General features: G+C 51.3%; 1 protein-coding gene across 1 annotated transcript in view; it reads left to right on the top strand.

Moving 5' to 3' along the window:
- The window catches only part of SPNS3 (SPNS lysolipid transporter 3, sphingosine-1-phosphate (putative)), a 60,980-nt gene that overhangs the window by 23,126 nt on the left and 11,363 nt on the right, over nucleotides 1-26,491 (top strand). The window contains exon 8 of the mRNA XM_078372538.1: nucleotides 3,502-3,691. Coding sequence (XP_078228664.1) covers nucleotides 3,502-3,691 — 190 coding nt within the window. The remainder of the gene's footprint in view (nucleotides 1-3,501; nucleotides 3,692-26,491) is intronic.

Genomic DNA, 26,491 nt, shown 5'->3' on the forward strand with positions numbered 1-26,491 from the left:
TGCAACCTCCGCCTCCCAGGTTCAAACAATTCTCCTGCCACAACCTCTCAAGTAGCTGGGATTACAGGCACATACCACCACATCTGGCTAATTTTTGTTTTGAGACAGAGTGTAGCTCTGTCACCCAGGTTGGAGTGCAGTGGCATGATCATGGCTCACTGCAACCTCTGCCTCCTGGGTTCAACCTCTACTTCCCAGGTTCAAGCAATTCTCCTGCCTCAGCCTCTGGAGTAGCTGGGATTACAGGTGTGCGCCACCACACCTGGCTAATTTTTGTTTTGTTTTGTTTTGAGACAGAGCCTAGCTCTTCCACCCAGCCTGGAGTGCAGTGGTATGATCTTGGCTCACTGCAACCTCCGCCTCCCAGGTTCAAGCAATTCTCCTGCCTCAGCCTCCTCAGTAGCTGGGATTACAGATGCCTGCTACCATGCCCAGCTAATTTTTGTATTTTTAGTAGAGATGGGGTTTCACTGTGTTGGTCAGGATGATCTCAAACTCGTGATCTCAAGTGATCCACCAGCCTGGCCACTTAAGCTGGGATTACAAGCGTGAGCCACCACGCCTGGCCTAATTTTTGTATTTTTAGTAGAGACGGGGGTTTCATCATGTTGGTCAGGCTGGTCTCGAACTGCTGACCTCAAATGATCCGCCCACCTCAGCATCCCACAGTGCTGGGATTCCAGGCCTGAGCCACTGCACCTGGCTGTGCTGATAGGTCTTTAAGGGCTGTCCTGGCTGTGAGAGTCTGTGACGCTGGGAAGGCCCTGTGTGGACGGAGGGAACTCGAAGGGCTTGGTGCTGGGGCGTGCCCTCTGGCTGCATCTCCTGCTCAGGCTGGTGGCGGTGCCTGTTCAGGCGGTGTGTCTGAATAATCAATCCTAAGTCTCATGAATATATTGAGAACCTGCCAAACTCAGCTCAGACCAGGACTCAGAGGCAGCTAGCATTCCTCCGGGATTCCAGTCACATGACTGGGCTGAGCCAGACCTCGAACCGCTCAGAAGCCTGGGAAGGTTTGGAAAGCACTTCTAAACTACCCAAGGACGCGTGTGCTTTCGTCTGGCAGGCAGAGGGCCATGAGGCCCTGGTTGTGCCCCTGAGAGGCTGTGTGACTTCAGGCAAGTTCCTGCCCTCTCTGGGCATTACACTGTCTCCTCCACACTGGGAAGATGGTGGAGGGGAATGAACCCATTAGTCCTCAGCCTGCGAGATGGACACTTCACGGAAGTTCTTTAGGGGAGAGGTGGTTTTCTCATGGCACTCTGTTGGTAACCATAATCTTGCCTCTATGACTCTCTTCCATCTTGGTGGGAACTATGAGAATAATAGTAGGGCACCTGGCCATCCACACACCCCTAGAAGCGTTTGGCTCTAGCAGTAGATATGGCCAGGTAGTAAATGATGGGTGGAGGCTTGGTATTCTGCACCCAGGAAACAGGCTGGGCAGACACAGGGAGGCCAGCAAGTAGAGGATGAGTTTGGAGAATTCCCAGTCATTTGTGCGAAGTCAGGGTGGGAGAAGAGAGGGTCAGCATGGACCAGTCCTGCAGGGCCATCCGTGCTGGCTAGGAGCTTGCTGGGAGGACTGCACAGAGCCACTGAGAGGCTGGAAAGACCCTGATTAGACTGGTGTCTTCAAGAGTTCATGCTGGTCTGTCTCAGCCTTTCCTTTGAGCTCCTTTATTTGTTTTGTTTTTTGAGATGGAGTCTTGCTCTCTCACCCAGGCTGGAGTGCAGTGGCATGATCTCGGCTCACTGCAACCTCTGCCTCTCGGATTCAAGTGATTCTCCTGCCTCAACCTCTGGAGTAGTTGGGATTACAGGTGCCCACCACCATGCCCAGCTAATTTTTGTATTTTTATATTTTCAGTAGAGATGGGGTTTTGCCGTGTTGGCCAGACTGGTCTTGAATTCCTGACCTCAAGTGATCCACCCACCTCAGCCTCCCAACGTGCTGGGATTACAGGCTTAAGCCACCTTGCCTGGCCCCTTTGAGCTCCTTTAAAAGGAGGCTGGAGGTTGCAGAATGGACGAATAGGGTGATGATGTTTATTCCAATCCTGGTCTGTCATTTACCAGGATGACAGACCAGGATTGGAATACCACATCTTGGCCTTGACCTTTCTCAGCCTCACCCTGTTCGTCTATCTGTCTGGGAATTCTAGGAGGGATCAATGAGCTGATTGCTCCCAGCATAGAGTCAAGAAAAGACACCAAACCCATTACTGTCCTCTGGGGAATTCCCATGCCAGGAATGAATCTGGAGACAGAAGGTGCTGTGGGAACTCATGGGAGTGAAGGGATCAGCAAGGGAACAAAGGAAGGGCATCCCCGAGGAGGCTGTGATGGGTTCTGAAGAATGAGTAGGAGTTTGGTAGGTCAAAAACTAGTGAAGGGTATTTCTGATAGAGAAATGAAAGTGTGAGGTGTGGAGTGGGGAGGGGAAGAAAACAGAGCTGGAACCTGGGGTTGATGTGAGCCAGGGGCAGATCATGAAGGACAATGTACACCATATGGAACTGGGGACAAATCTTGTAGGTGTTTGAGAGCTTGTGGAGAATTTCAGGTAGGAGGTGGGCCGGGACAAGGTCAGATCTGTGTTTTTAATTTTACTTTTAGACACAGGTTCTTGCTCTGTTGCCCAAGCTGGAGGGCAGTGGTATGATCGTAGCTTACTGTGGCCTCAAACTTCTGACCTCAAGTGATCCTCCTGAATAGCTGGGACTATAGATGCACGCCACCAAGCCTGGATAATTTGAACATTTTTTGTAGAGATGGGATCTTGCTGGTCTTGAACTCCTCCCACCACAGATCTGTGTTTGCAGTGCACTCTCGGGGAGCCTGTCTGGAGGTTGCTTTGGAGGGACAGGTCTCCACAGGAAGGATGAGCATGGGGAAGCCAAGCGGAGTTGAAGTGGGTCTAGGAGAGGGCTGGAAGGGACTTCAGTCATGGGTGCTGCATGAGAGGGGTTCGAAGACAGGGACTGGAAGGGTGGGATTCAAGGGGGGAGTGTGTGTTCAGGGCCCAGACAAGGGCCGGGTGTATCACAGGGGCTCAGTCAGTCCATGTGCAGTCACCTCCATTCCTCTTAGTACTGGGAGCTGGAAAGGCTGGGGCCAGAGTGGGACCCTGGAATGAAGATTTTGAGTGGGGTAGTTTTGGGTGGTGAGAGGGTGAGGGTCAATGGAGATGGGGCAGGCTGGGCCCTAGGGTGCTGGGCAATCACCCACATGGCCAGTGGGATCCCCAGGATGAGGCAGGGGATGGGGCAGGAAAGGGGGTGGGATACTGGTCCCTGGTCAGGGTCTGCAGGCCCTGGGATCATCAGTGGGGTGGGTGGGTAAGGCCTGGGTCAGGTCAGGGGTCCACAGCCATGCTCCCTGCAGGCATCAGATCGTGTGCTTGGGTCAAATGGCTAGACCTGGGGCTGGGAGCAAGATGAAAGTTCCCTGTGCTGATCCCACCCAGCCGACCAATCCCTCTCTCCTCTTCCCCATCAGCCTGATTTTTGGGTCACTGACCATTATAACCGGCGTCATTGGGGTCATCTTGGGGGCAGAAGTTGCAAAGAGGTACAAGAAAGTCAACCCAAGAGCTGAGCCCCTCATCTGCGCCTCCAGCCTGCTCACTGCAGCCCCCTGCCTCTACCTGGCTCTCGTCCTGGCCCCGACCAACTTGCTGGTGTCCTATGTAAGTGAGCGCCTCTGTGAAGGTGAGGACAGTGTCGGGGCTGAGGGCTCCTGTTTCCACAGGCTCACGCTGGGCCTGGCCTTTATGTACGTTATGTTATGCCTTCCTTCTGAGTAGAGCTTGTCATCCCCGTTTTATAGATCAGCAAAGAGAAGCTTGGCCGGGCACGGTGGCTCACGTCTGTAATCCCAGCACTTTGGGAGGTCAAGGCGGGTGGATCATTTGAGGTCAGGAGTTTGAGACCAGCCTGGCCAAGATGGTGAAACCCCATCTCTTCTAGAAATACAAAAAATTAGCCAGGCATGGTGGCGGGCACCTGTAATCCCAGCTGCTCAGGAGGATGAGGCAGGAGAATCGCATGAACCCAGGAGGCGGAGGTGGCGGTGAGCCAAGATCGTGCCACTGCACTCCAGCCTGGGTGACAGAACGGGACTCCATCTCGGCAGCAGGGCGGGGTGGGGGTGGGGAGATGAGGAAGAGAAGCTTAACAGGAGTTCCACAGAACTGAGATTTGAGCCTAAGCTTTTCTGACTGTAAAAGGTGTCCTCTGAGCTCTGGGTTAATGTGTTAGTTTGAGAAAACAGGACTCATTTATTGCCAGGTCATATTGTGAGCCCAGGAAGAAATAGAGCAATTCTCCCCAGGTCACAGAGGAGGGAAGCAAGGCCCAGATTGGTTATGGCTAGTGTGGACGCTGCTTTCAGTCGATAATCACGGTCACGGCGACTGTTCTGAATCCATATCCCATCACAGCCCTTCAGGTACCTTGAGCTGTGGCCATGCCAGCCATGTGGGCACACATGCTTCCCAGACTTTGCATGTGTCCATTTCTTCCAAGAAGAGCACCATCTCCTCTCTTGTGCATCCTGAAATCCTCCTTCTGCAAGTCTCAACTCAAAGGCCGCTTCTCCAGAAGCCTTCCCAGACCACTCTGTCCTCATGTCAGAATTCATGTTCCCACTTGGGCTTATGCTGGTTTGGGTCCCAGGAGGCGCTGAGGGTTATGGGGCTTGTCCATGGACAGGGAGCCCAAAGGGTGGAGACCAGAGCCCAAGAGTCCCGTGTGTAGCAGTGTCCCTGGCTCCGCAAAGCCCCAGCCCTGCTCATCCCCCAATAGGGGGAAGGGCCACTGCTTCAGGGAGGATGACGCCAGCCCGGTTGCAAGCAGAGGGGCCGGAGCTCCCTGCCTCTCCCAGCTCCACGGCCCTGGGCCTGTAGACATGGATGTGCTTGTGTGTACAGCAGGTTCGCGGAGCAGGCTGGACTTGGGAAAAGTGAACCAGGCACGGCTCTGTGGTCCACCCACTAGTTTGGCTGCATCTCCCACCCATGGCCAGAGGCCATTGATTCTCTAGTCACACGCAGGAGCTAAACAGGCTGGTCCCATTGAAATCATCGAAATCAAAACTTTGGACCTGCTTCCAAATAAAGCTGCTGCTTTTTATTTATTTATTTATTTTTGAGACTGAGTCTCTCTCTGTCGCCAAGGCTGGAGTGCAATGGCGTTAGCTCACTGCAACTTCTGCCTCCTGGGTTCAAGTGATTCTCCTGCTTCAGCCTCCTGAGTAGCTGGAATTACAGGTGCGAGCCACCACACCTGGCTAATTTTTGTATTGTATTTTATTTTTTGAGATGGAGTCTTGCATTGTTGCCCAGGCTGGAGTGCAGGGGCATGATCTCAGCTTAGTGCAACCTCCGCCTCCCAGGTTCAAGTAATTCTCCTGCCTCAGCCTCCTGAGTAGCTGGGATCATAGGCACGTGCCACCACACCCAGCTGATTTTTGCATTTTTAGTAGAGACAGGATTTCACCATGTTGGTCAGGCTGGTCTCGAATTCCTGACCTTGTGATCTGCCCGCCTCGGCCTCCCAAAGTGCTGGGATTACAGGTGTGAGACACTGCGCCCAGCCCCAAATGAAGCTTCTTTCCAGGACCAGAAACTTGTCTTGGGAAGTGGGGGCTGCAGTCTCGTCTTGTTCTCCGTGTTCCATCTTCTACTGGCATCCTGACACCACGCCTCCCCTCGAGATTCTGTCTCCTCCAGAGATGAGCAGGCGAGGAAGGACCACTCAGAACAGCCGAGCATTGCCCGTGTTAGGAGCTGTTTTTGCTGACTGTTAGTGCCTTCCCTGTGGCAGATGCCCAGAGGCAGGTGGGGGGGCACTTTTGTGGGCGTTTTGGGGCCTCTGGCCCTGGTTTCTGCTTTGCCCAGTTCCTCGTTGCAGGGTTGCCTTTCCAGCCCAGCCTTCTTGCCAGGGAAGGAGATCCTGCAAGGGGTCCCCTCTTATGAGCACTTGTCTCCCTCCATGGTGTCCATCTGACCCCCGAAGGAGGTCAGGAAGGGAAGCCTCCCCCACTGCCACCCTGTCCCCCACCATGAGACTGCAGACTGCTCCATCTGGCATCTCCCTGGGGGGAGTCAGGCCCCAGGATCCATCTCCCCGAATGCCAGATGATGTGCATCTGGGTGTCCTGAGGACGCCTTCTGTGCACACCCCTCAGGTGCCCTGGTACAGGAGGCTTGGCATTTAGGTGGTGTCCAGCCAGGGGGAAAAGGCCACTTTCCTTCCTGGAAAGCACTGCCATCTGTGGAGAGTGTCACCTGAAGCCCCTTATTCAGCTTAAGAGTGGAACTCTATTATTTATTTATTCATCTTTTAGAGATGACAGTCTCACTACGTTGTTCAGGCTGGTCTTGAACTCCTGGACTCAAGCAATCCTCTTGCCTCAGGCTCCTGAGTAGCTGGGACTACAGGCTTGCACCATGACACCCAGCTAATTTTTGTATTTATTATTATTACTACTGAGATGGAGTCTCGCTCTGTCGCCCAGGCTGGAGTGCAGTGGCACAATCTTGGCTCGCTGCAAACTCCATGTTCTGGGTTGAAGCGATTCTCCTGCCTCAGCCTCCCTAGTGGCTGGGATTACAGGCATGTGCCACCCCACCTAGCTAATGTTTATATTTTTAGTAGAGACAGGATTTCACCATGTTGGTCAGGCTGGTCTCGAACTCCTGACCTTGTGATCTGCCCACCTCATCATCCCAAAGTGCTGGGATTACAGGTGTGAGCCACTGCGCCTGGTCAAGGGCAGAACTCTTTTAATAAATCCTCCCCAAAGCGTGACTTCGATGCAGGCAGGTGGGGGCCATATAGGATAGATAGTTCTGTTCTCCCACCGAGTCCTGAAGGTGTGTCTGGCACCTCTTAAGGTGTGGGCGCTGCTCACCCCTTGCTCTAAGCCTTGGGTCTCTGCAGAAATTCCTGAAGACTAGAAAAGTCTTGTCATTGTCTTCTGCATATACTGATTTAGTTCTCATGACTGACACCTTTGTGGGGAAGGTTTCTTCTTTCCTTGTTTTTTTTTTTGAGACAGAGTCTCTCTCTGTTGCCCAGGCTGGAGTGTGGTGTCATGATCTCAACTCACTACAACCTCCACCTCTCAGGTTCAAGCAATTCTCCAGCCTCAGCCTCCCCAGCAGCTGGGACTACAGGCATGGGCCACTAATTGTTCTATTTGTTATTTTTTTTTCTGAGATGGAATCTTGCTCTGTTGCCCAGGCTGGAGTGCAGTGGCATGATCTTGGCCCACTGCAACCTCCGCCTCCTGGGTTCAAGCGGTTCTCCTGTCTCAGTCTCCTGAGTAGCTGGAACTACAGACACCACCATGCTCCGCTAATTTTTGTATTTTTAGTAGAGACAGTGTTTCACCATGTTGACCAGGCTGGTCTCAAACACCTGACCTCAAGTGATCTGCCTGCCTCAGGCTCCCAAAGTGCTGGGATTACAGGTGTGAGCCACCATGCCTGGCTGTTGGAAGGCTTTTTCTTATGTCACTTGACAGGCTAGAAAACTGATGTCCACAGATAGAAACAGGTGAATAGCAGGACAGACAGAACTCCAACGAATGGCCAGGTATAGTGACTGACACCTGGAACTCCAGTATTTTGGGAGGATGAAGTGAGAGGATTGCTTGAGCCCAGGAGTTAGAGACCAACTTGGACAATGTAGCAAGACCCTGTTTCTACAGAAAATTAAAAAATTAGGTGGGCATGGCGGCACATGACTGTAGTCCCAACTATGTAGGAGGCTGAGGCTGGAGGATTGCTTGAGCCTGAGAGATGGAGGCTGCAGGGACCTGCGATCATGCCGTTACACCCCAGCCTGGGTGGCAGAGTTTGTTTGAGACCCTGTCTCAAAACAGACAATCCAACAACCTCCAACTTGGCTCTGATGCCTCCAAAGCCTGTGTCCTTCCTAGTGCACTGACCCAGGCACAGAGCTGCATATACACCAGGAACTAGTAAATACATCAGTGCTTACTGACCAAGGGAGGGGGCATCACTTCTGGCTGATAGGAGCCGTGGGGGCCTGACCTCGCAGGGAGGCTGCAGCCCAGGCAGATGGAGGCCCCATCATAGCCATCCCTGCACCAGCCATCTGGGGCTGGGGCCCCCTGCCAGCCCTGCTTCTGCCACTGCCTTGGTTGGCTGTGTGAGGTGGCTCCTTGGCTGGGTTTTGGGGACACAGCTGCCCCCCACCCCCCGCCGGCACCCTGCAGCCTGGCACATCTCCAGAGCTGGTTGGCTCATCTAGAAATGACATTGCGTTTTGGCTGCCAAAGCCTGCTGGAGAAACTCTTATTTATACCTGCCCTGGGGGTTGGGATTGAGGGGCGGAAAGGTGGGCAGGGCCAGGGTGCATCCATCCTCTGGCGCTGGGAAGCTGCTGGATCCGGCCTGGTACCCACTGATGCCAAGCCACTATGACCAGAACTCTAACCCTCCAGAGGTGCTGCATCCCGCCCCCACCTCGTTGGCTCCGCCTGTGCCTCTGTAGTCTGCTTGGATGGTCTGAGCTGAGATTCAGGCTCCAGTTCCTCCTCTTCAACAACTGTCAGTCGAAAAGCCCTTGACTTCTCCAGAGTCCACCCGCCCGTCTCTGTCCTCCCTGCCTGTCCCTGGCTCATGCCTTGCTGTCTTTCTCCAGAACTGTTCCAGAAGCCACCTTACTGCTCTGCTTGTCTTCCTGCTCACCCACCACAATCTGTTCTTCAGTTCTTCACATGCTGCCAGAGTGAGCTTCCTCCCTTTCTCCCTTCCTTCCCTCCTCCCTCCCTCTTTCCCCTCCCTCTCTCCCTTCTTTCTCTTCCCTCCTTCCTTTCTTCCCTCCCTCCCTCTCTCTTTTTTCTTTCTTTTTCTTTCTTTCTTTCTCTTCCTTCCTTTTTTCTTCCCTCCCTCCCTCCCTCCCTCCCTCCCTCCCTCCCTTCCTTCCTTCCTTCCTTCTTTCTCCTTTCTCTTTCTTTCTTTTTCTTTCTACCTTCTTTCTCTTTCTTTTCTTTCTTTCTTTCATTCTTTTTCTTTCTTTCTTTCTCTTCCTTCTTCCTTTTTTCTTCCTTCCCTTCCTCCCTCCCTCCCTCCCTCCCTCCCTCCCTTCCTTCCTTCCATCCTTCCTTCCAGACAGGGTCTCCCTGTGTTGCCCAGGCTGGTCTTGAACTCCTGGCCTCAGACGATCCTGCCCGTGCTGCCTCCTGAGTAGGTGGAATTACAGGTGTGTGTCACTGTGCCTGGCTTACAGAGTGAGCTTTCTGACACCATGACCCTTCCCTGCTCAGAAGCCTTACGTGGCTCCCTGGGGCCTCTGGGGCTGGGTCCAGCTTCTTATCCTGGCATTTAAAGCCCCTCATGAACTTCCCTGATAACCCTGGGAGGCTTATTCCACCACTGCAGTCCTGCCAGACAGGTTCCCTCTTGATTCCCTGGGCATGCTCCCTCTCCCTCTCTTTCCCCATCCTCACTCCCTTCTCCATATGTCCAAAGCATCCTAGGCCTTCAAGGGCCTCCGTCTCTCCATGGATTCCTCCCTGTCGCCAGGACTGACCCCCTCTCCCTTCTGTCTTTAGTACGCCCCAGCATCATCTTGCTGGGGTCTTGGTTATGTACGTTCTGACTCCTCTCCCAGCCCTGTCTGTGAGTTTGAGCAGGGCCCAGGTCTGGTTCTAATCTTTCTCCGCACTCCAGCTCAAAGCACGGGCAGGCATGTGGATGGCTGAGTGAAAGTCACTGCTGGCTGATGAAGAGTCGACTGACAAACTCTTTGTATTCATTTGTTTATTCAATCAATATTGATTGAATGCCAGTTAAGTGGCATACTAGTTTAAATGCTGTAGATACAGGTGGCTGGGCGAGGTGGCTCACGCTTGTAATCCCAGTACTTTGGGAGGCCGAGGCAGGCAGATCACCTGAGGTCAGAAGTTCAAGACCAGTCTGGGCAACATGGCAAAACCCTGTCTCTACTAAAAATACAAAAATTTAGCTGGGCACGGTGGTGCGTGCCGGTAGTCCCAGCTACTTGGGAGGCTGAGGCAGGAGAATCACTTGAACCCAGGGGGCGGAGATTGCAGTAAGCCAAGATCATGCCACTGCACTCCAGCCTGGGAAACAGAGCGAGACTCCATCTCTAAATAAATAAATGCTGTAGATATAGCAATGAATAAAACAGATAACAATGTCTCTCTCTTGAGGGAACTTACATTCTAGTTGGGGGAAATAGATAACAAGCAAGATATATAAGTATTGTAAATTTTATTGTAAAATTCACAGTATTTCAGATAATCATAAAGGCTTAGGAGAGAAGTGGTGTTGGGAAGGGAAATAGGGAGAGTGTGAGTATTGGGAGGAGAGGGTAGCAATTTGATGTAGGGTGGTCAGAGAGGCCTCATTGAGAAGGTGTTTGTTGAATAAAGATCTGTAGGGGGTGAAGAGTGAATTATGTGGATATATGGGGGAACAGTAAGTCAGGAGTGTACCCAATGGGTATAAAACCAGGTGGCTACTCTGATTAGTGCAGAGAGAGGAGGAGGAGAGGGAGGGGAGGACAGAGAGATGATGGGTGCCCGATGATGTGTTCTAAGACGGGGGACACCTGGCTTTTGTCTTCTGCATCTGTTGAAATGATCATGTAGTTTTCTCCTTTATTTGATTACTACAGTTTATTACATTGACCGACATTTATATGCTTAACCAACCTTGGATTCCTTGGATATGTTCTCCATAGTCATGGTGGATGATCATTTTAATGCATTGCTGGATTTGACTTGATAGTACTTTGTTGAGGATTTTTGCATGTACGTTTTGATATCAGCATTCCGTTTTCTTGTGGTGTCTTTGTCTGTTTTGGTAGCAGGGCAGTGGCCTTGTAATGAGTTGGCAAGTGTTCCTTCCTCTTCTGGTTTTTGGAAGACTTTATGAGGAATTTGTTAATTCATCTTTAAACATTTGGAAGAATTCACCAGTGAAGCCATCTGGTTCTGGGCTTTCGTTTGTGGAAAGTTTTTTGATTGCTAACTCAATATTTACTTGCTATAGGTCAATTCAAATTTTCTATTTCTTCTTGAGTTGTTTTAGTAGTTTGTATCTTTTTAGGAATTTGTCCATTTATTCTAGGTTAATCTAATTTGTTGGCCACAGTAGTTTATACAACAGTTCCTTCTAATTTTTTTAATTTCCATAAGGTCGGTAGTAATGTCCCCATTTCATTCCTAATTTTAATAATTTGAGTCTTTTTTTTCAGTCAGTTTATCTAAAGGTTTGTCTATCTTGCTGATCTTTTCAAAGAACCAACTTTTGGTTTCATCGATTTTTCTCTATTATTTGCTTTTTTTTTTTTTTTTTTTTGACATAGGGTCCGGCTTTGTTTCCCAGGCTGGAGCTCCTAACTTCAAGCAATCCTTTGGCCTCAGCCTCGCCTCTCTAAGCACTGGGATTGTAGGAGAGAGCCACCCCATCTGGCTGGCTTATGTTGAGTATAATCTGGCTACTCTGGGCAGAAGCAGAGAGGAGTGAGGAGCCTATTGCTAGAATGCAGGTGAGATGATGGGGCTTCAACCATCATCTGTCTCAGTGACAGCAATGGAGGTGGTGAGAGGTAGTTGAATTACATACATATTTTGAAGGTAGAGCTACCAGAATTTCCTGATGAATTCCAGGAAGGAATGAATCCATCCATCCATCCACCCTCCACTTCGCTTCTCAGATTGCAGGAACCGAAGTCCTTCCTGCAGGATTTCTGCTGTTGAAGGAGTAGGTCCTGGCCAGATAGGCTCTAAACCCTTCCTGAGAAGGGCCCATGGGAAGATGGGCCTGTGTGCTAGTGTGTGCATGCATCTAATATGAGTGTGTGTATGTTCCTTTTTGTGTGTTTACATTAAAATGAACATACTAGCAGGGCACAGTGGCTCACGCCTATAATCCCAGCACTTTAGGAGGCCGAGGTGGGTGGATCACTTGAGGTCAGGAGTTCAAGACCAGCCTGGCCAACATGGCGAAAACCCATCTCTACTAAAAATACAAAAATTAGCTGGGTGTGGTGGCATGTGCCTGTAATCTCAGCTACTCAGGAGGCTGCGGCAGGAGAATTGCTTGAACCCAGGAGGCAGAGGTTGCAGTGAACTGAGATCACACCACTGCACTCTAGCCTGGGCAACAGAACAAGACTCTGTCTCAGAAAAAACAAAAAATGTGAATATACTAGCTGGGCATGATGGCTCACACCTGTGAGGCCAAGGTGAGCAAATCACTGAGGTCATGAGTTCGAGATCAGCCTGAGCGACATGCTCTCTCCCATGCCCCATCTCCACTAAAAATACATTTTAAAAAATTAGCTGGGTGTGGCAGTGGGCACCTGTAATCCCAGCTACTCTGGAGGCTGAGACAGGAGAATTGCTTGAACACAGGAAGCAGAGGTTTCAATGAGCCAAAATCATGCCGATGCACTCCAGCCTGGGCGACAAAATGAGCCTCCATCTCAAAAAAAGAAAAAAAGGAAAAAAAAAGAATATACTTGTACATACAATATACATTTAGCATGAATGTTCATTTAAATTTAGCATGAATAAACATGCTAAATGCATATTGTATGTACAACTATGTCTGTTTTAATTTGCGTGTGTGTATGTGTGTGTGGTGTGTGTGAGTGTGTGTGTGTGCTGTTTTGTACACTGGTCTGTGCCTGGGCATGCACACCCACGTCAGAACATGCAGATAACTACGTGGAATGTGCCCATGTGCACATGTGCGCCTGCAGCTAAGTATAGCTTTTCTCTTGCTACTTGGTGGCTGTCACTGCGCTGTGTGGGCAGGCTGATTTTTGGTGGCATCGTGTGTCTGCTCCCAGATTTCCTGAAGTAGGGCCAAATCCTGCTGCCGGTTTCATGGAAATGAGTTTTTCTGAGAATATAAAGTCCAGTCCGGGGCCTTCCCTGGGGGAGCTCACGCCCTGTGGCCACCTACAGAAACAGAGGTTTCCATCTTTCCAGGCCTCTTGGCAAGGGAAGTGGACTTCCCGGCTGTTAATTAGGGTCCAGACATGCACACAGCAGGTCCTGGCTCACACCACCTTCCTTGGCCTTCTTCCCAGAGCTGCTGCCCTTCAGAGGAGAAGTTGTTTGAGTTCAGAGGAGGGACTGCGCCCTCGGCAGGGGCTCCACTGTCATTGACCTGGTGGCTGGAGGATGTGGGTGCACGTTGGCGGTCCCCCTCAGGTGGGCTCTGTGGTCAAGGTGGAGGGGCAGGAGTGGGGCATGGGAGAGGGCATGCAATGAGGTGCCTGAAAGACCTGAAAGACATCATTCCTTCTTCTTCCCTTACCCGCTGTATGACTTGTGTGACCTAGGGCAAGATCTGGACCTTGCTGAGCCTCAATTTTCTTTTCCTTTTTTTTTTTGAGATGGAGTTTCGCTCTTGTTGCCCAGGCTGGAGTGCAGTGGTGCAATCTTGGCTCACTGCAACCTCTGCCTCACGGGTTCAAGCAATTCTCCTGCCTCATCCTCCCGAGTAGCTGGGACTACAGGCTTGTACCACGCTGCCCGGCTAATTTTTTATTTTTAGTAGAGACGGGGTTTCACCTTGTTGGCCAGGATGGTCTTGATCTTTTGACCTCCTGATCTGCCTACCTCGGCCTCCCGAAGTGCTGGGATTTCAGGTGTGAGCCACCGCACCTGGCCTGCTGAGCCTCAGTTTTCTTAGCAATAGAATGGGAGTGCTACTCCTTACCTCTTGGTTTCATCAAAGAGCTAAGTGAACTTTGGAGCCTGTTCTAATTGCTATGGCGATGCCACAAAACGTAATGTCTTAAAATGACAGCAACATTTATTTTGCTCACAAATGTGCAGTTTGGGCCAGGTTTGAGAGCAAGGAGGCTGATACCTCTTTTCCACCTGGTATTAGCTAGGCAGGACGAGGGTGAGGGGCTGGATCACTGAAGGGGTGGGGCCTGCCTGGCAGAGGATACAGCTGTTGACTGAGAGCTCAGCAGAAGCTGTGGGCTGGAACTCCTGTCTGTGGCCTCTCTACGTGGTCTGGGCTTCCTCACGACACGGTGTCTGGATTAAGCAAGGACTAATGTCCTGAGACAGAGGGCCAGGTGGAACTGTATTGCCTTTTATGACCTACCCTTGAAAGTTACCATGAATGTAACTTCATTCTCTGCATTCTATTGCATTCACTTTTTTTTAAACCTGAGCACAACTACTTCCTGCTCCGATTAATGGGGCAAATAAATGAACTCTAGGCTGGTGCGGTGGCTCATACCTGTGATCCCAGCCCCTTGGGAGGCCAAGGCAGGTGGATTACCTGAGATCAGGAGTTCAAGATCAGCCTAGCCAACATGGTGAAATGCTCTCTCTACATAAATACAAAAATTAGCCTGGCATGATGGCAGGTGTCTGTAATCTCAGCTACTTGGGAGGCCGAGGTGGGAGAATTACTTGAACCCAAGAGGTGGAGGTTGCAGTGAGCTGAGATTGCGCCTTTGCATTCCAGCCTGGATGACAGAATAAGACTCTGTCTCAAGAAAAAAAAAAAAAAAAAAAAAGGCTATGTGCAGAGGCCCAGTGCAGTGGCTCATGCCTGTAATCCCAGGCCTTTGGGAGGTCGAAGTAAGAGGATCACTTGAGGTCAGGAGTTTGAAACCAGCCTGGCCAACATGGTGAAACCCAGTCTGTACTGCAAATACAAAAATTAGCTGGGCATGGTATCTCGCACCTGTAATCCCAGTTACTTGGGAGGCTGAGGCAGGAGAATCGCTGGAACCCAGGAGGCAGAGGTTGTAGTGAGCCAAGATCATGCCATTGCACTCCAGCCTGGGCGACAGAGTGAGACTCCTGCTCAAAAAATAAATAAATAAAAATAAAATAAATACCATAGCATGTTAGATGGGGACGAGTTCTGTGGAGAGGAACAGCAGGGAAAGGGGACAAAGGGAGTGATGGGGCAATGCAAGCAGCCACGGGAGGCCTTGCTGAGATGGTGGCACTCCAGAAGTGAGTGTGGGAAGGAGCCGTGTGGGTTTGGGTTGGGGCGGGGAAGGGTGGTCCCTGTGTGGGGAGCAGCCTGCACAGAGGCCCTAAGGGAGAACGCGTGGCTGCTGTGTTGGGGAAATGTGACTGGAATGGGGTCAGCCAGGAAGCAGTAGTGGACTGTGACCTCTGAGCGGGGAGTGAGGGTGGGGATTATGGAGGGTCTTGTACATATATTCCCTCTGGCTTCCAATGCCAGTGAAATGGGAAGCCACTAGAAAGTGTCCAGCGCAGGGGTGAGAGGCTCTGACTTAGGGGTGATAAAAAAATCACCCGAAAACTTAGTGGCTTAAATCAATGCCCAGGCCGGGCACGGTGGCTCAAGCCTGTAATCCCAGCACTTTGGGAGGCTGAGGCAGGCGGATCACGAGGTCAAGAGATCGAAACCATCCTGGCCAACATGGTGAAACCCCGTCTCTACTAAAAATACAAAAAAAAAAAAAAAAAAAAAAAAAATTAGCTGGGTGTGGTGGTGTGTGCCTGTAGTGGCAGCTACCCCGGAGGCTGAGGTAGGAGAACTGCAAACAAACAAACAAACAATGCCCAGTTATTTCCAATTTGGTGGCTTGGCTGAACGCTTCCTGCTGCTTTGCCCGCGCTCACTCATGCGGCTGCTTTCACCTGGACAATTGCTGCACTGGAAGGTCCACGCCGACCTTGCTCCCCTCTGGCTGTCCCCTGGGTCTCCTTCATTCTTCTCCATGTGGCCCTTCATCCTCCACCAGGCTAGATCAACATTTTTACATGACAATCTCAGGGCAATGCTCTAAGAAAGCAGAAGTGGGAGTTGCAATGTCTGTTACCCCCAGGCCAGGAACTTGAAAAGCATCACTTCCACCTGATATTGTCTCATCATCTATCTATCTATCTATCTATCTATCTATCTATCTATCTATCTATCTATCTCTGTCTATCCATCCATCCATCTATCTGTTTTAGACAGAGTCTCACTCTGTAGCCCAGGCTGGAGTGTGATCTCGGCTCACTGCAACCTCTGCCTGTCTGGTTTAAGTGATTCTCCTGCCTCAGCCTCCCAAGTAGCTGGGATTACAGTAGCCACCATGCCCGGCTAATTTTTGTATTTTTAGTAGAGACAGGGTTTCACTGTATTTGCCAGGCTGGTCTCAAACTCCTGACTTCAAGTCATCCACCAGCCTCAGCTTCCCAAATTGCTGGGATGACAGGGTGAGCCACCGAGCCCGGCCACTTCCGCCTGATTTTATTGGTCAAAGGAAGGTATAACACCAGCCCGTTTACCATGGCAGTGGCCTTCATACAAAGGTGTGAATGTCAAGAGGCCTCATTAATTTGGGGCCATTTTGTAGCTGTGGACCATGTGGTTTACCAGGCACTCTCTGGCTGCCACATTGAGAATAGAATGAAAGAGGACAGGCTGGGCATGGAGGCTCACACCTGCCATCCTAGCACTTTGGGCGGCTGAGGTTGGAGAATCACTTGAGCTTAAGCTCAGGAGTTTGAGACCAGTCTGGGCCACATAGAGAGAAAAAATTAAAAAACAAAAAGAAAAAAAAAAAAAGATGCTGGGCATGGTGGCTCACACCTGTAATTCCAGCACTTTGGGAGGCGGAGGCAGGCAGATCAAGAGGTCAGGAGTTCAAGACCAGTCTGACCAACATGGAGAAATCCCTTCTCTACTAAAAAAACAAAATTAGCTGGGCTTAGTGGTGCACGCCTGTAATCCCAGCTACTCGGGAGGCTGAGGCAGGAGAATCACCTGATCCTGGGAGGCAGAGGTTGTGGTAAGCCGAGATTATGCCACTGCACTCCAGCCTGGGCAACAAGAGTGGAACTCCATCTCAAAAACAAAAAAACCCAGAAATTAAAAAAGAGGACAAAGGCAGAAACAAGGAAATCACTCAGGAGGTTTTCTAATAATCTAGGCAGTTGATAGTGATGGCTTGGAGCAGGGTAGTTATGGAGGAAGTGTGGAGAAGTGGTCAGATTCTGGGTGTATTTTGGAAGTAGAATTATAGGATTTCCTGAGAGACTGGGTGTGAAGTGTGAAAGAAAGGGAGGGGTTCAGGGTGGCTTTAAGGTTTTTGCCCTGAGCAGCTAGAAGCATGGACTTGCCCCTTCCTGTGGCGGGAAGACTGAGGGAGGGGCAGGGCGATTCATTGTGGAGAGGTCATTTTAGACATGTTAAATTGAGGTGCTTCTTAGGACGTTCAACTAGACCTGTTTTCTTTTTTTTTTTTTTGAGATGGAGTTTTGCTCCTGTTGCCCAGGCTGGAGGACAATGGCATGATCTCAGCTCACTGAAACCTCCTCCTCCTGAGTAGCTGAGATTACAGGCCCCTCTTGCACCAAGCCCAGCTAATTTTGTGTTTTTAGTAGAGACAGAGTCTCATCATGTTGGCCAGGCTGGTCTTGACCTCCTGACCTCTGGTGATCTGCCTGCTTCAGCCTCCCAAAGTGCTGGGATGACAGGTGTGAGCCACGGTGCCCTGCCTCGGACCTGTTTTCTAAGACAGGGTCTTGCTCTGTCACCCAGGCTGGAGTGCAGTGGTGTGATCTCGGCTCACTGCATCCTGGACCTCCTGGGCTCAAGAGGATCCTCCCACCTCAGCCTCCTGAGTAGCTGGGACTACAGTTGCAAGCCACCATGCCCAGCTTATTTCTGTATTCTTTTGTAGAGACGGGGTTTCACTATGTTACCCAGGCTGCTCTTGAACTCCTGGGCTTGAGTGATCCACCTGCCTCGGCCTCCCAAAGTGTTGGGATTATAGGGGTGAGCCACTGTGCCTGGCCTCAACTGGACATATTAAGAGACAGTTGGGCCAGGTGTGGTGGCTCCTGCCTGCAATCCTAGCACTTGGGAGGCTGAGGCGGGCGGATCACTTGAGGTCAGGAGTTTGAGAGTAGCCTGGCAAACATGGTGAAATCCTGTGTCTACTAAAAACACAGAAATTAGCCAGGCATGATGGTGGGAGCCTGCAGTCCCAGCTACTCAGGAGACTGAGGCAGGAGAATCACTTGGACTTGGGTGGAGGAGGCTGCAGTGAGCCAGGATTGTACCACTGCACCCCAGCCTGGGCAACAGAGCAAGACTCCATCTCAAAAAAAAGAAGCAATTGGGTATGTATGAGTCTTGGAGTTCAGGAGAGAGGGTCTAGGCTGGTTATTTAAAGCCATGAAACCAAGTGAGGTCGACAAGGGCATGAAATAGACCTGAAGCTTGAGCTTGGAGGCAGTCCATACGTCAGTCAAGGGTGTGCGTATGCAGTGCCACCATGGTGAAGTCAAGGGTGGGACCAACGACTCACTCTAGCATGCTGTGGCGCATGACTTTTATATTTTTATGGGGGACACTTTAAAAAAAAGGAAACGCAGAAAATCACAGAGAAGAAAATAACAGCTATTCACATTTTCATCCACAAGAATGAATGAGTCTTACCATTTTGGCCTTTTTGCTTCCATATTTCTTATTTAATTAGGTAAACATCATTCTGTATCTGTCTCTATACATTCATAGGCTTATGGTTAGGTAGAAATAGTTTTATTAAACTGAGGTAATATGGTAGTGCAATTTTTACCAACAGATTTATTGAGGTATAATTCATACATCAGGCCAGGTGTAGTGGCTCACGCCTGTAATCCCAGCACTTTGAGAGGCTCAGGTGGGTGGATCACTTGAGGTCAGGAGTTCGAGACCAACTTGGCCAACATAGTGAAACCCCAACTCTACTAAAAATACAAAAAATTAGCCGGGCGTGGTGGCGGGATCCTGTAATCCCAGCTACTTGGGAGACTGAGGCACGAGAATCACTTGAGCCTGGGAGGTGGAGGCTGCAGTGAGCTGAGATCATGCCACTGCACTCCAGCCTGGGTGAGACCCTGTCTCAAAATAATAGTAATAATAATTCATGGATCAGACAATTCACCCAGTAAAGTATATAATTCACTGGTTTTTAGTACATCCACAGAGTTGTACAACCATTACCACATCAATTTCAGAACATTTTGCTCACCCTAAAAATAAATTTTGTGCCTATTAGCAGTCACCCCCATTTCTCTTCAATCTATCTCTCTGCACCCCAGCCCTGGCCCTAGGCAGCTGCTAAATCTACTTTCCATCTTTATAGATTTGTCTCCTCTGGATAATTCATATAAATAGAATCATATAATATGTTTAATTTATATGAATCCACTTGAAGAAACTGAAGTGAAATCAAAGGAATTAAGTTTGAATTAATTGTAAAACTGTGGACATACTGATGAATACTAGCTATGAAAGAGGACACCAGCCTTCTTACGCATCCTTTCTCCCTTCTCTCTCTGACCTCCTGATTTTTGTTAGTTACCTTATTATTTTTAGTTTTTCTAGATGTAGACCATTCACAGTCTGTTTTTTTTTTTTTTTTTTTTTGAGATGAAGATTCACTCTTGTTGCCCAGGCTGGAGTGCAATGGCGTGATCTTGGCTCACTGCAACCTCTGCCTCCTGGATTCAAGAGGTTCTCCTGCCTCAGCCTCCCAAGTAGCTGGGATTACAGGCATGTGCCACCATACCCAGCTAATTTTGTATTTTTAGTAGGGATGGGGTTTCTCCATGTTGATCAGGCTGGTCTCGAACTACTGACCTCAGGTGATCCACCTGCCTCGGCCTCCCAAAGTGCTGGGATTAAATTCGTGAGCCACTGCGCCCGGCTGCAGTCTGTTCTTTAAGCATCATCCTTGTAGTGGTTTGACAGCAGTTTCATATTTAAGTAGATTCCATGTTTGTTATCAGTGTGTTTACACAGATTCTTTATTCCTGAGTTCTTTATTTTGCTTGAACTCCTAACTGGGTAGATTTTGTGATTAAACAGTTTTTATCCACCCCCTGTCCCCTGCAAAGCCTAGAGAGCTTATTTTCCTTTGGTTCATTTATACGCGTGATTGTCTTTTCTTTGATATTTATTTATTTGTTTTGAGACAGGGTCTTACCCTGTCACCCAGGCTGGAGTGCAGTGGTGCAATCATGGCTCTCGGCAGTCTCGACCTCCTGGGCTCAAGCAATCCTCCCGCCTCAGCCTCCTTAGTAGCTGGGACCACAGGCATGCACCACCATGACCAGCTAATTTTTGTAATTTTTGTAGAGTAGGTTTCGCCATGTTGTCCAGGCTGGTCTCGAACTCCTCAGCTCAAGTGATCCACCTGCCTTGGCCTCTCAAAGTGCTGGGATTACAGGCATGTGCCACTATGCCGAGCCTGAATTAATATTCTCATTGCATTGTTTTATAGCTTGAAGCAAATATAAGATTTCCTTCTGCTCCTTCTCTTATCACCTATCTTTTAAGTTGGATTTTTTTCTCCCTGCCTCCCTCCTTTCCTTCTTTCCTTCCTTCCTTTTCTACAATATGTCTCCATAGTTTGCATGCTGAATCCTTTCCTCCGAGCTGGGTGTGCTTTCGGTAGTGTGGGTGACTCCTGTTCTTTGACTCCCTGCCTTCTCTGTGATCATTCTGTTGTCCAAGGGGATGCAGTTTGCTTGAGCTTGGGCTTTGCAGACTTTTCTGTTGCTGGAGGGAAACGCAGGGCTCAGGCAAATGAGGAGTCTTTGTCAAAACACCTGGGTCTGCTCTGTCTTCTGGGATTCAGGTAAATGTTCTCAACCAGCGTTCATTCTACTTAATTACTGGGTGCATTCCCTTCTGAGATGGGAGATGCCCCTGGGCCTTGAGTGAAGTCAGTGACTGGAGTCCCTGTTCCCTTTCTCTGTTTTTAGCCTCTCTCCCTAGCAGCTTTCTCTGCTGGCTGTCAGGTAGGGACTGCTACTCAGTTTATTTCCCTCCAGATATGAGGGTTTTTTGGTGAATGGCTTTGGGGAGGGGAAGCTGAGAAGGGTAATACTCTCTTCTACAGAATCATCTGCTCTTTTGCTCGGTGGCCATTTTTTTTTTGATCTTGCTGTCACCCAGGCTGGAGTGCAGTGGTGTGATCATGGCTCACTGCAGTCTCAACCTCCCATGCTCAAAAGATCGTCCTCTCTCAGCCTCTGGAATAGCTGGGACTACAGGTGCATGGTGCCATGCCTGGCTAATTTTAAAAATTATTTGTAAAGCCAGGGACTCACTATGTTGTCCAGGCTGGTCTTGAACTCCTGGGCTTAAGCAATCCTCCTGCCTCAGCCTCCCAAAGTTCGGGATGTTGGGATTACAGGTGTGAGCCACTGCACCTGGCTGCCAGTATTGAGTGTTTGTTTCACTAGGTTTTGTTCTTTTCTTGGAAAGAAAAAATCACTTTTTCTGGCAATTTTTTGCTCCTATGTGAGAATTTTAGTCTGTGACGCAATATTTAATCCTCCACCTTTGTCAGCTCTGCCTGGGGCAGACTTGAGATCCAAGCCTCCTCCGTCATGGACCATCTCTTTGCCTGAGCCATTCAGAACACAGGCCCCAGGTCACAGACCTGGGGACAAGATCCCAGGGGATCTCAAAGGCCACTTCTTGCCCAACTTGATCATAGCTCTGAGTTTCCTCCTTGTCCAGGGAGAGATGTGGCCAGCACTGCACAGGGCAGAGCCAGCATGGCTGTCACTAGGCCTTTAGATCCAGGAGGGGACATTACCTCTCCCAAAGAGCTGGGATTGTAGGCATCCGCCACCATACCTGGCTAATTTTTGTATTTTTAGTAGAGAAAGAGTTTTACCATGTTGGCCAGGCTGGTCTCGAACTCCTAGCCTCAAGTAATCTGTCTGCCTCGGCTTACCGAATTACTGGGATTACCAGTAGGAGCCACTGTGCCTGGCCCCTTCCCAGTCTTAAAGACTCCTGAGTGAGGACCTGATATCTGCCCAACTGGTGTCCATAGGGGGCTTGCAGGTTGGTTGGCAGAGATCAGCTAGGATGTGGCCCATCACAACTGTCATCAAGGGTCGGCCCAGGATTCAGGGGATGGCTGTGGAATCTGCTTCCTGGTCCCTGGAGTGGTGTGGGAAGCTGGACTGTGAGCTCCCCAAGTCTGGGGAGCGTTTCTACCACTTCCCAGACTTGGTCCTTAGGGGGCCTCTTGGATAAGCCCCTTCTTTTTTTTTTTTTTGAGACAGAGTTTCCCTCTTGTTGCCCAGGCTGGAGTGCAATGGCGTGATCTTGGCTCACTGCAACCTCTGACCCCCAGGTTCAAGCAATTCTCCTGCCTCACCCTCCCGAGTAGCTGGGATTACAGGTGTGTGCCACCATGCCCGGCTAATTTTGTATTTTTAGTAGAGACGGAGTTTCTCCATGTTGATTGGGCTGGCCTTGAACTCCCGACCTCAAGTGATCCATCCGACTCAGCCTCCCAAGGTGCTGGGATTATAGGTGTGAGCCATGGCACCCGGCTGGATAAGCCCTTTCTATCTGAGCTGGAGTAACTGGGCCCTACCAGGGGCTGTCTGAGAGGGGTTGAGACAGGTCCACTTGTCTTTCCTCTGATGGCCCTACCTCTCTCCTAAGATTTAGCAGGTGTGTCTTGGCTGGCCTCACAGTCCCCAGGAAAGCTTGCAGTCTCAGCTGAATTCTCTGGGAGGACATGAGGGTTTTGCTCCCTTTACTGACTCACTCCCTGCCTGCCTACCCACCGGCTTGTGGGGCTGCTGCCGGCCCCTGGAAGCCAGGCGGTGCCCTTGTGCCACGATGCCAGTCCTTGTAATTACAGGTTGGCAAGCCCAGGGACAAAGCGTGCCAGCCCGTGCAGCAGCTTGCTAGCGGCTGGTCTGTGTCCTGGCTCAGTGAAGAGTTGCTCCGGGAGGGCGGAGGCTTGGGTCTCAGCTCTGCCCTGGGCACAGCCAGCCCCTGGGGGAGGGTGACCTGCTCCCTTCTTGGCAGTTCAAGATCAAGATGAACCAAGATCGAAGGCACTGCCCCTGCCACCCCATCAGGGCTGACCCTTTCTTCCTGCCTCCTCCTCCTGCCTAGCTGTGCATGCAGGTGGACATGAGGAGCGCTATGTACATGTGAAGGTATAAGTGTGTGCACAGCCACTCTTCTGCATGGGTGTGCATTAGTGAGGACACAAGCAGGGGTGTGTGTGTGTGTGTGTGTGTGTGTGTAAGCATAACTTACTATGCTTATCATGAGACCACAGGTATGCACAGGTACATGCCAGGCTGTGATTTGGCAAGGGTGTCCTAGAGAGCCTGTGCCAGGGTTGATAGCCATCATGTTTTTTGGTGCCCTTGCTGCGCATGCTTTGATATTTGTTTTTGTTTTGAGACCAAGTTTCTCTCTTGTTTCCCTGGCTGGAGTGCAATAGTGTGACTTTGGCTCACTGCAACCTCTGCCTCCCAGGCTCAAGCGATTCTCCTGCCTCAGCCTCCCGAGTAGTTGGGATTATAGGCATGCACCACCACGCCAGCTAATTTTGTATTTTTAGTAGAGACAGGGTTTCTCCAAGTTGGTCAGGCTGGTCTCGAACTCCCAACCTCAGGTGATTGCCCGCCTCGGCCTCCCAAAGTGCTAGGATTATAGGCGTGAGCCACCATTGCCCAGCCCACTTTGATATTTGGAATGGCTCCCATTACCTCCATATGTGTGTGGTCATGGCGTGTGAGTTCGTGTGTGTCTTGGGTTGTAGGTGCGTGTGTGTGAGTGTGCTTGTGTGTTGAAGCTTGTGTGCCCGTGTGAGAGGCCTTGGCTGTGCCTGTGTCTGGATATGCTCGTGCAGCCACACACAGGACAGTGTGAGCATGGGTGTCTATGTGAGCGGGTCTCTGCGGCCAGGGGTAACCAAAGCCAGGGACATTCATCATCATTTTCTTAGCTCAAAGGGAAATTCTCTCAGTCTAGGATGGTAGAGGCCAGGGGCTCCAGGCAGGGTTCCCAGGCCCTATCTCCCAGGGGAATCTAAGTCAGGGTGCAAGGAGGCTGCATTGACTCAGGAGTCAGGGGCAGAGTTGGATTTCTCTTTCGGAAGTCCCCTCTGGGGCTGGTGTCTGGAGGGATGATAGGGCCTGGGAAACTGGGGAGGAGATGCCCGGGGGAGGCCTGGAGTGCACAGGCCAGCAACCATAGGCAGGAGGAGGGGGCAGATTTGAGGAGCGGGCAGGATGCAGAATGGACAGAAATCCGAGATGGAGGGGAGTGAGGGTGAGCAAGGCAGGTAGGACCCCACCCCCAGCGTCTGGCCTGGATGATGGGGACCAGGCGAGATTCCTGAGCCAGAGGAGATCCGCTCTGGCAGCTTGCTGGCGGCCTGTCTGCACCTGGGGTTGTGTCATGTCCTGGCTCAGCCACTGTGCGCAGGGACAGAGATGTTTGGGGACAGGGGAGAGAATGAGTTTAGGCAACTGTTGAGTGTGAGGTGCCTGTGGCTGTCCAGGAGGGAGTGTCCAGATACCCAGGCAGGAGTGGCTTTGAGCAGTCAGCTGAATCCTACAAACCAGGGCCCATTTTATGTGCACACTTTCCTTTTTCGTTGTGGAGCCCAGGTTTGACCTGCTCATGGAGGTCCGGGCGTGGCGGCCCCCACCTGGAATCCCAGCACTGTGGAGGCTGAGGCAGGAAGATCACGAGGTCAGGAGATCGAGACCAACCTGGCCAATATGGTGAAACCCCATCTCTACTGAAAATACAAAAGCTAGCCAGTTGTGGTGGCATGTGCCTGCAATCCCAGCTACTCAGGAGGCTGAGGCAGAAGAATCTCTTGATCCCAGGTGGTGGAGGTTATAGTGATCTGAGATCATTATACTGCACTCCAGCCTGGGCGACAGAGCTAGACTCTGTCTCAAAAGAAAAAAAAAAGAACTGCCCGTGGAAGCCACTGAACTCTAGGAGCCAGTGGTGTGGACTGGTCTATGAGGAGGTCCAGTGCGAAGCAAGGTCACTAGCTTCGCGTGCAGGGGCTGCTGGTGCTGGAGGGCCCTGGGCGAGCATCTGGACCACCCTAGCATTGTACCATTGGGGAAACCAAGGCCCAGAGGTGGGCTTTGCCAGGCCCATGCAGCAAGGCAGGGTGGGGCTGGGCCCGTTTACCCTGGTAAGTCACACCCTTGGCTGTGGAGCCCCTCCTGGAGCTGAGTCAGCCCCAGTGGCTGCTGCCCCGGAGACTCTGTAATTACAGGATTAGAAGGTGGCCTCTCCACAGCTGAGCCCTTTGCCCCTCAAAGCCTCCAAGTGGAGACGAGGATTTGGTGGCACAGTGCCGGCCTCCAGGTGTGTCTGAGACCTGGCATCCTTGGGTGGCTTCTTCAGCCTCAAAGGCCCCATTGTGGCTGCCGCCTCCCTCTAAGGGGTTCTATTTTGGGGGGGATTCACCCTACCCCAGCTGGAGGCATTTCAGCATGTCCTGTGGGTTTGGAGTGGCAGGTGAGAGCGAAATGGGGGCTGGGTGGGGGCGGGGTGCCTGGGCGCAGGGAGGGGAGTTTGCAGAGGCAGATGCTGGCAGTGTTGGGGGGGCGGGGGGGGGACAGGCCTGGTGGGGCAGGTGCAGGCCCCGGAAGAAGTCCGAGGGGAGTGGGTGTGAGTCAGCTGGGCTTTCTTTCATGTGGCCCCAGGAGGCAGCTGGCAGACCCTGCTGGGCTGGAATGTGGACCTGCAGCTGCCTGGGTCCCGCCTGAGACTTATCTGCCAGTGACTTCCTGATTCCTACCCCTGTGGGTGCCCGGCTCCATGTCCGAGGCCTGAGGGACACCCACTCTGCCCTCAGGGGCCTCTCAGTGTGGGTAGCAGGCAGTGCCTGGTCTCAGGGACTGGGTTGGACCAGGAGAGCTCGTGGCTGCTGGGGCTCTTTCTTCGGTTCTGCTCTCCCTCCACCAGAGCTGGGCCGCGTTCTCGCCCTGCCTGGCATGGTGGGACATCCCAGCCCCTTGCCTCCGCTCCTGCCGGTCCCCTGGTGGCGAGATCTTGTGTGTGTTCTGGGCCTGTCCTGATCTTGACTGTCCTTCAGGGCTCTCCTTGGTGCCACCTCCACCTGGGGGCTCCCTGCCCATCTCCGCCTTTCCTCTGACTCCCCTGTGTTAGCGTCACCAAGTACTGTGGATGCTGGGAACCGCCCCCCCCAGCTCCTCCCCACGATGGCCTCTTCACCCTCACCATGCACAGGCCAGTCACATGGTGGGGGTGGGGCACTCACCAGGACCTGGCTTGATGCGTGCCCTCTGGCCTGAGTTTCCTTGTCTGTGAAATGGGTGTAATGGCATCTGCCTGACGGGGTACTTGACCCGAGGTGTTAGACAGGGCCGCGAGAAAGGATGGGGTGGCCCTTCAGGTCCTCCACCCTGGGTGCTCCCTGGCCGCCGATCATTAGGTCTCTGGGTGCCTGAGCCTGGGCCTCCCCGTGACCCAGGAATGACTAATTTCACCCCGCAATAAGCTCTTGGGAGCCTTGAAAATGAGACTTTTTTCTCTCTCTTTCTTCTTGCTGCTTCATTAAACTCTTCTTGAATGAGCGGAATGAGGATTGTCCTAATCCCTTGGCATGAGGTGAAGGGGGGGTTCAGGGCTTGTGATAACCAAAGGACACTGGGA

The sequence above is a fragment of the Callithrix jacchus genome, chromosome 5 (genome assembly GCF_049354715.1).
Source record: "Callithrix jacchus isolate 240 chromosome 5, calJac240_pri, whole genome shotgun sequence".
NCBI classification, from domain to species: Eukaryota; Metazoa; Chordata; class Mammalia; order Primates; family Cebidae; genus Callithrix; species Callithrix jacchus.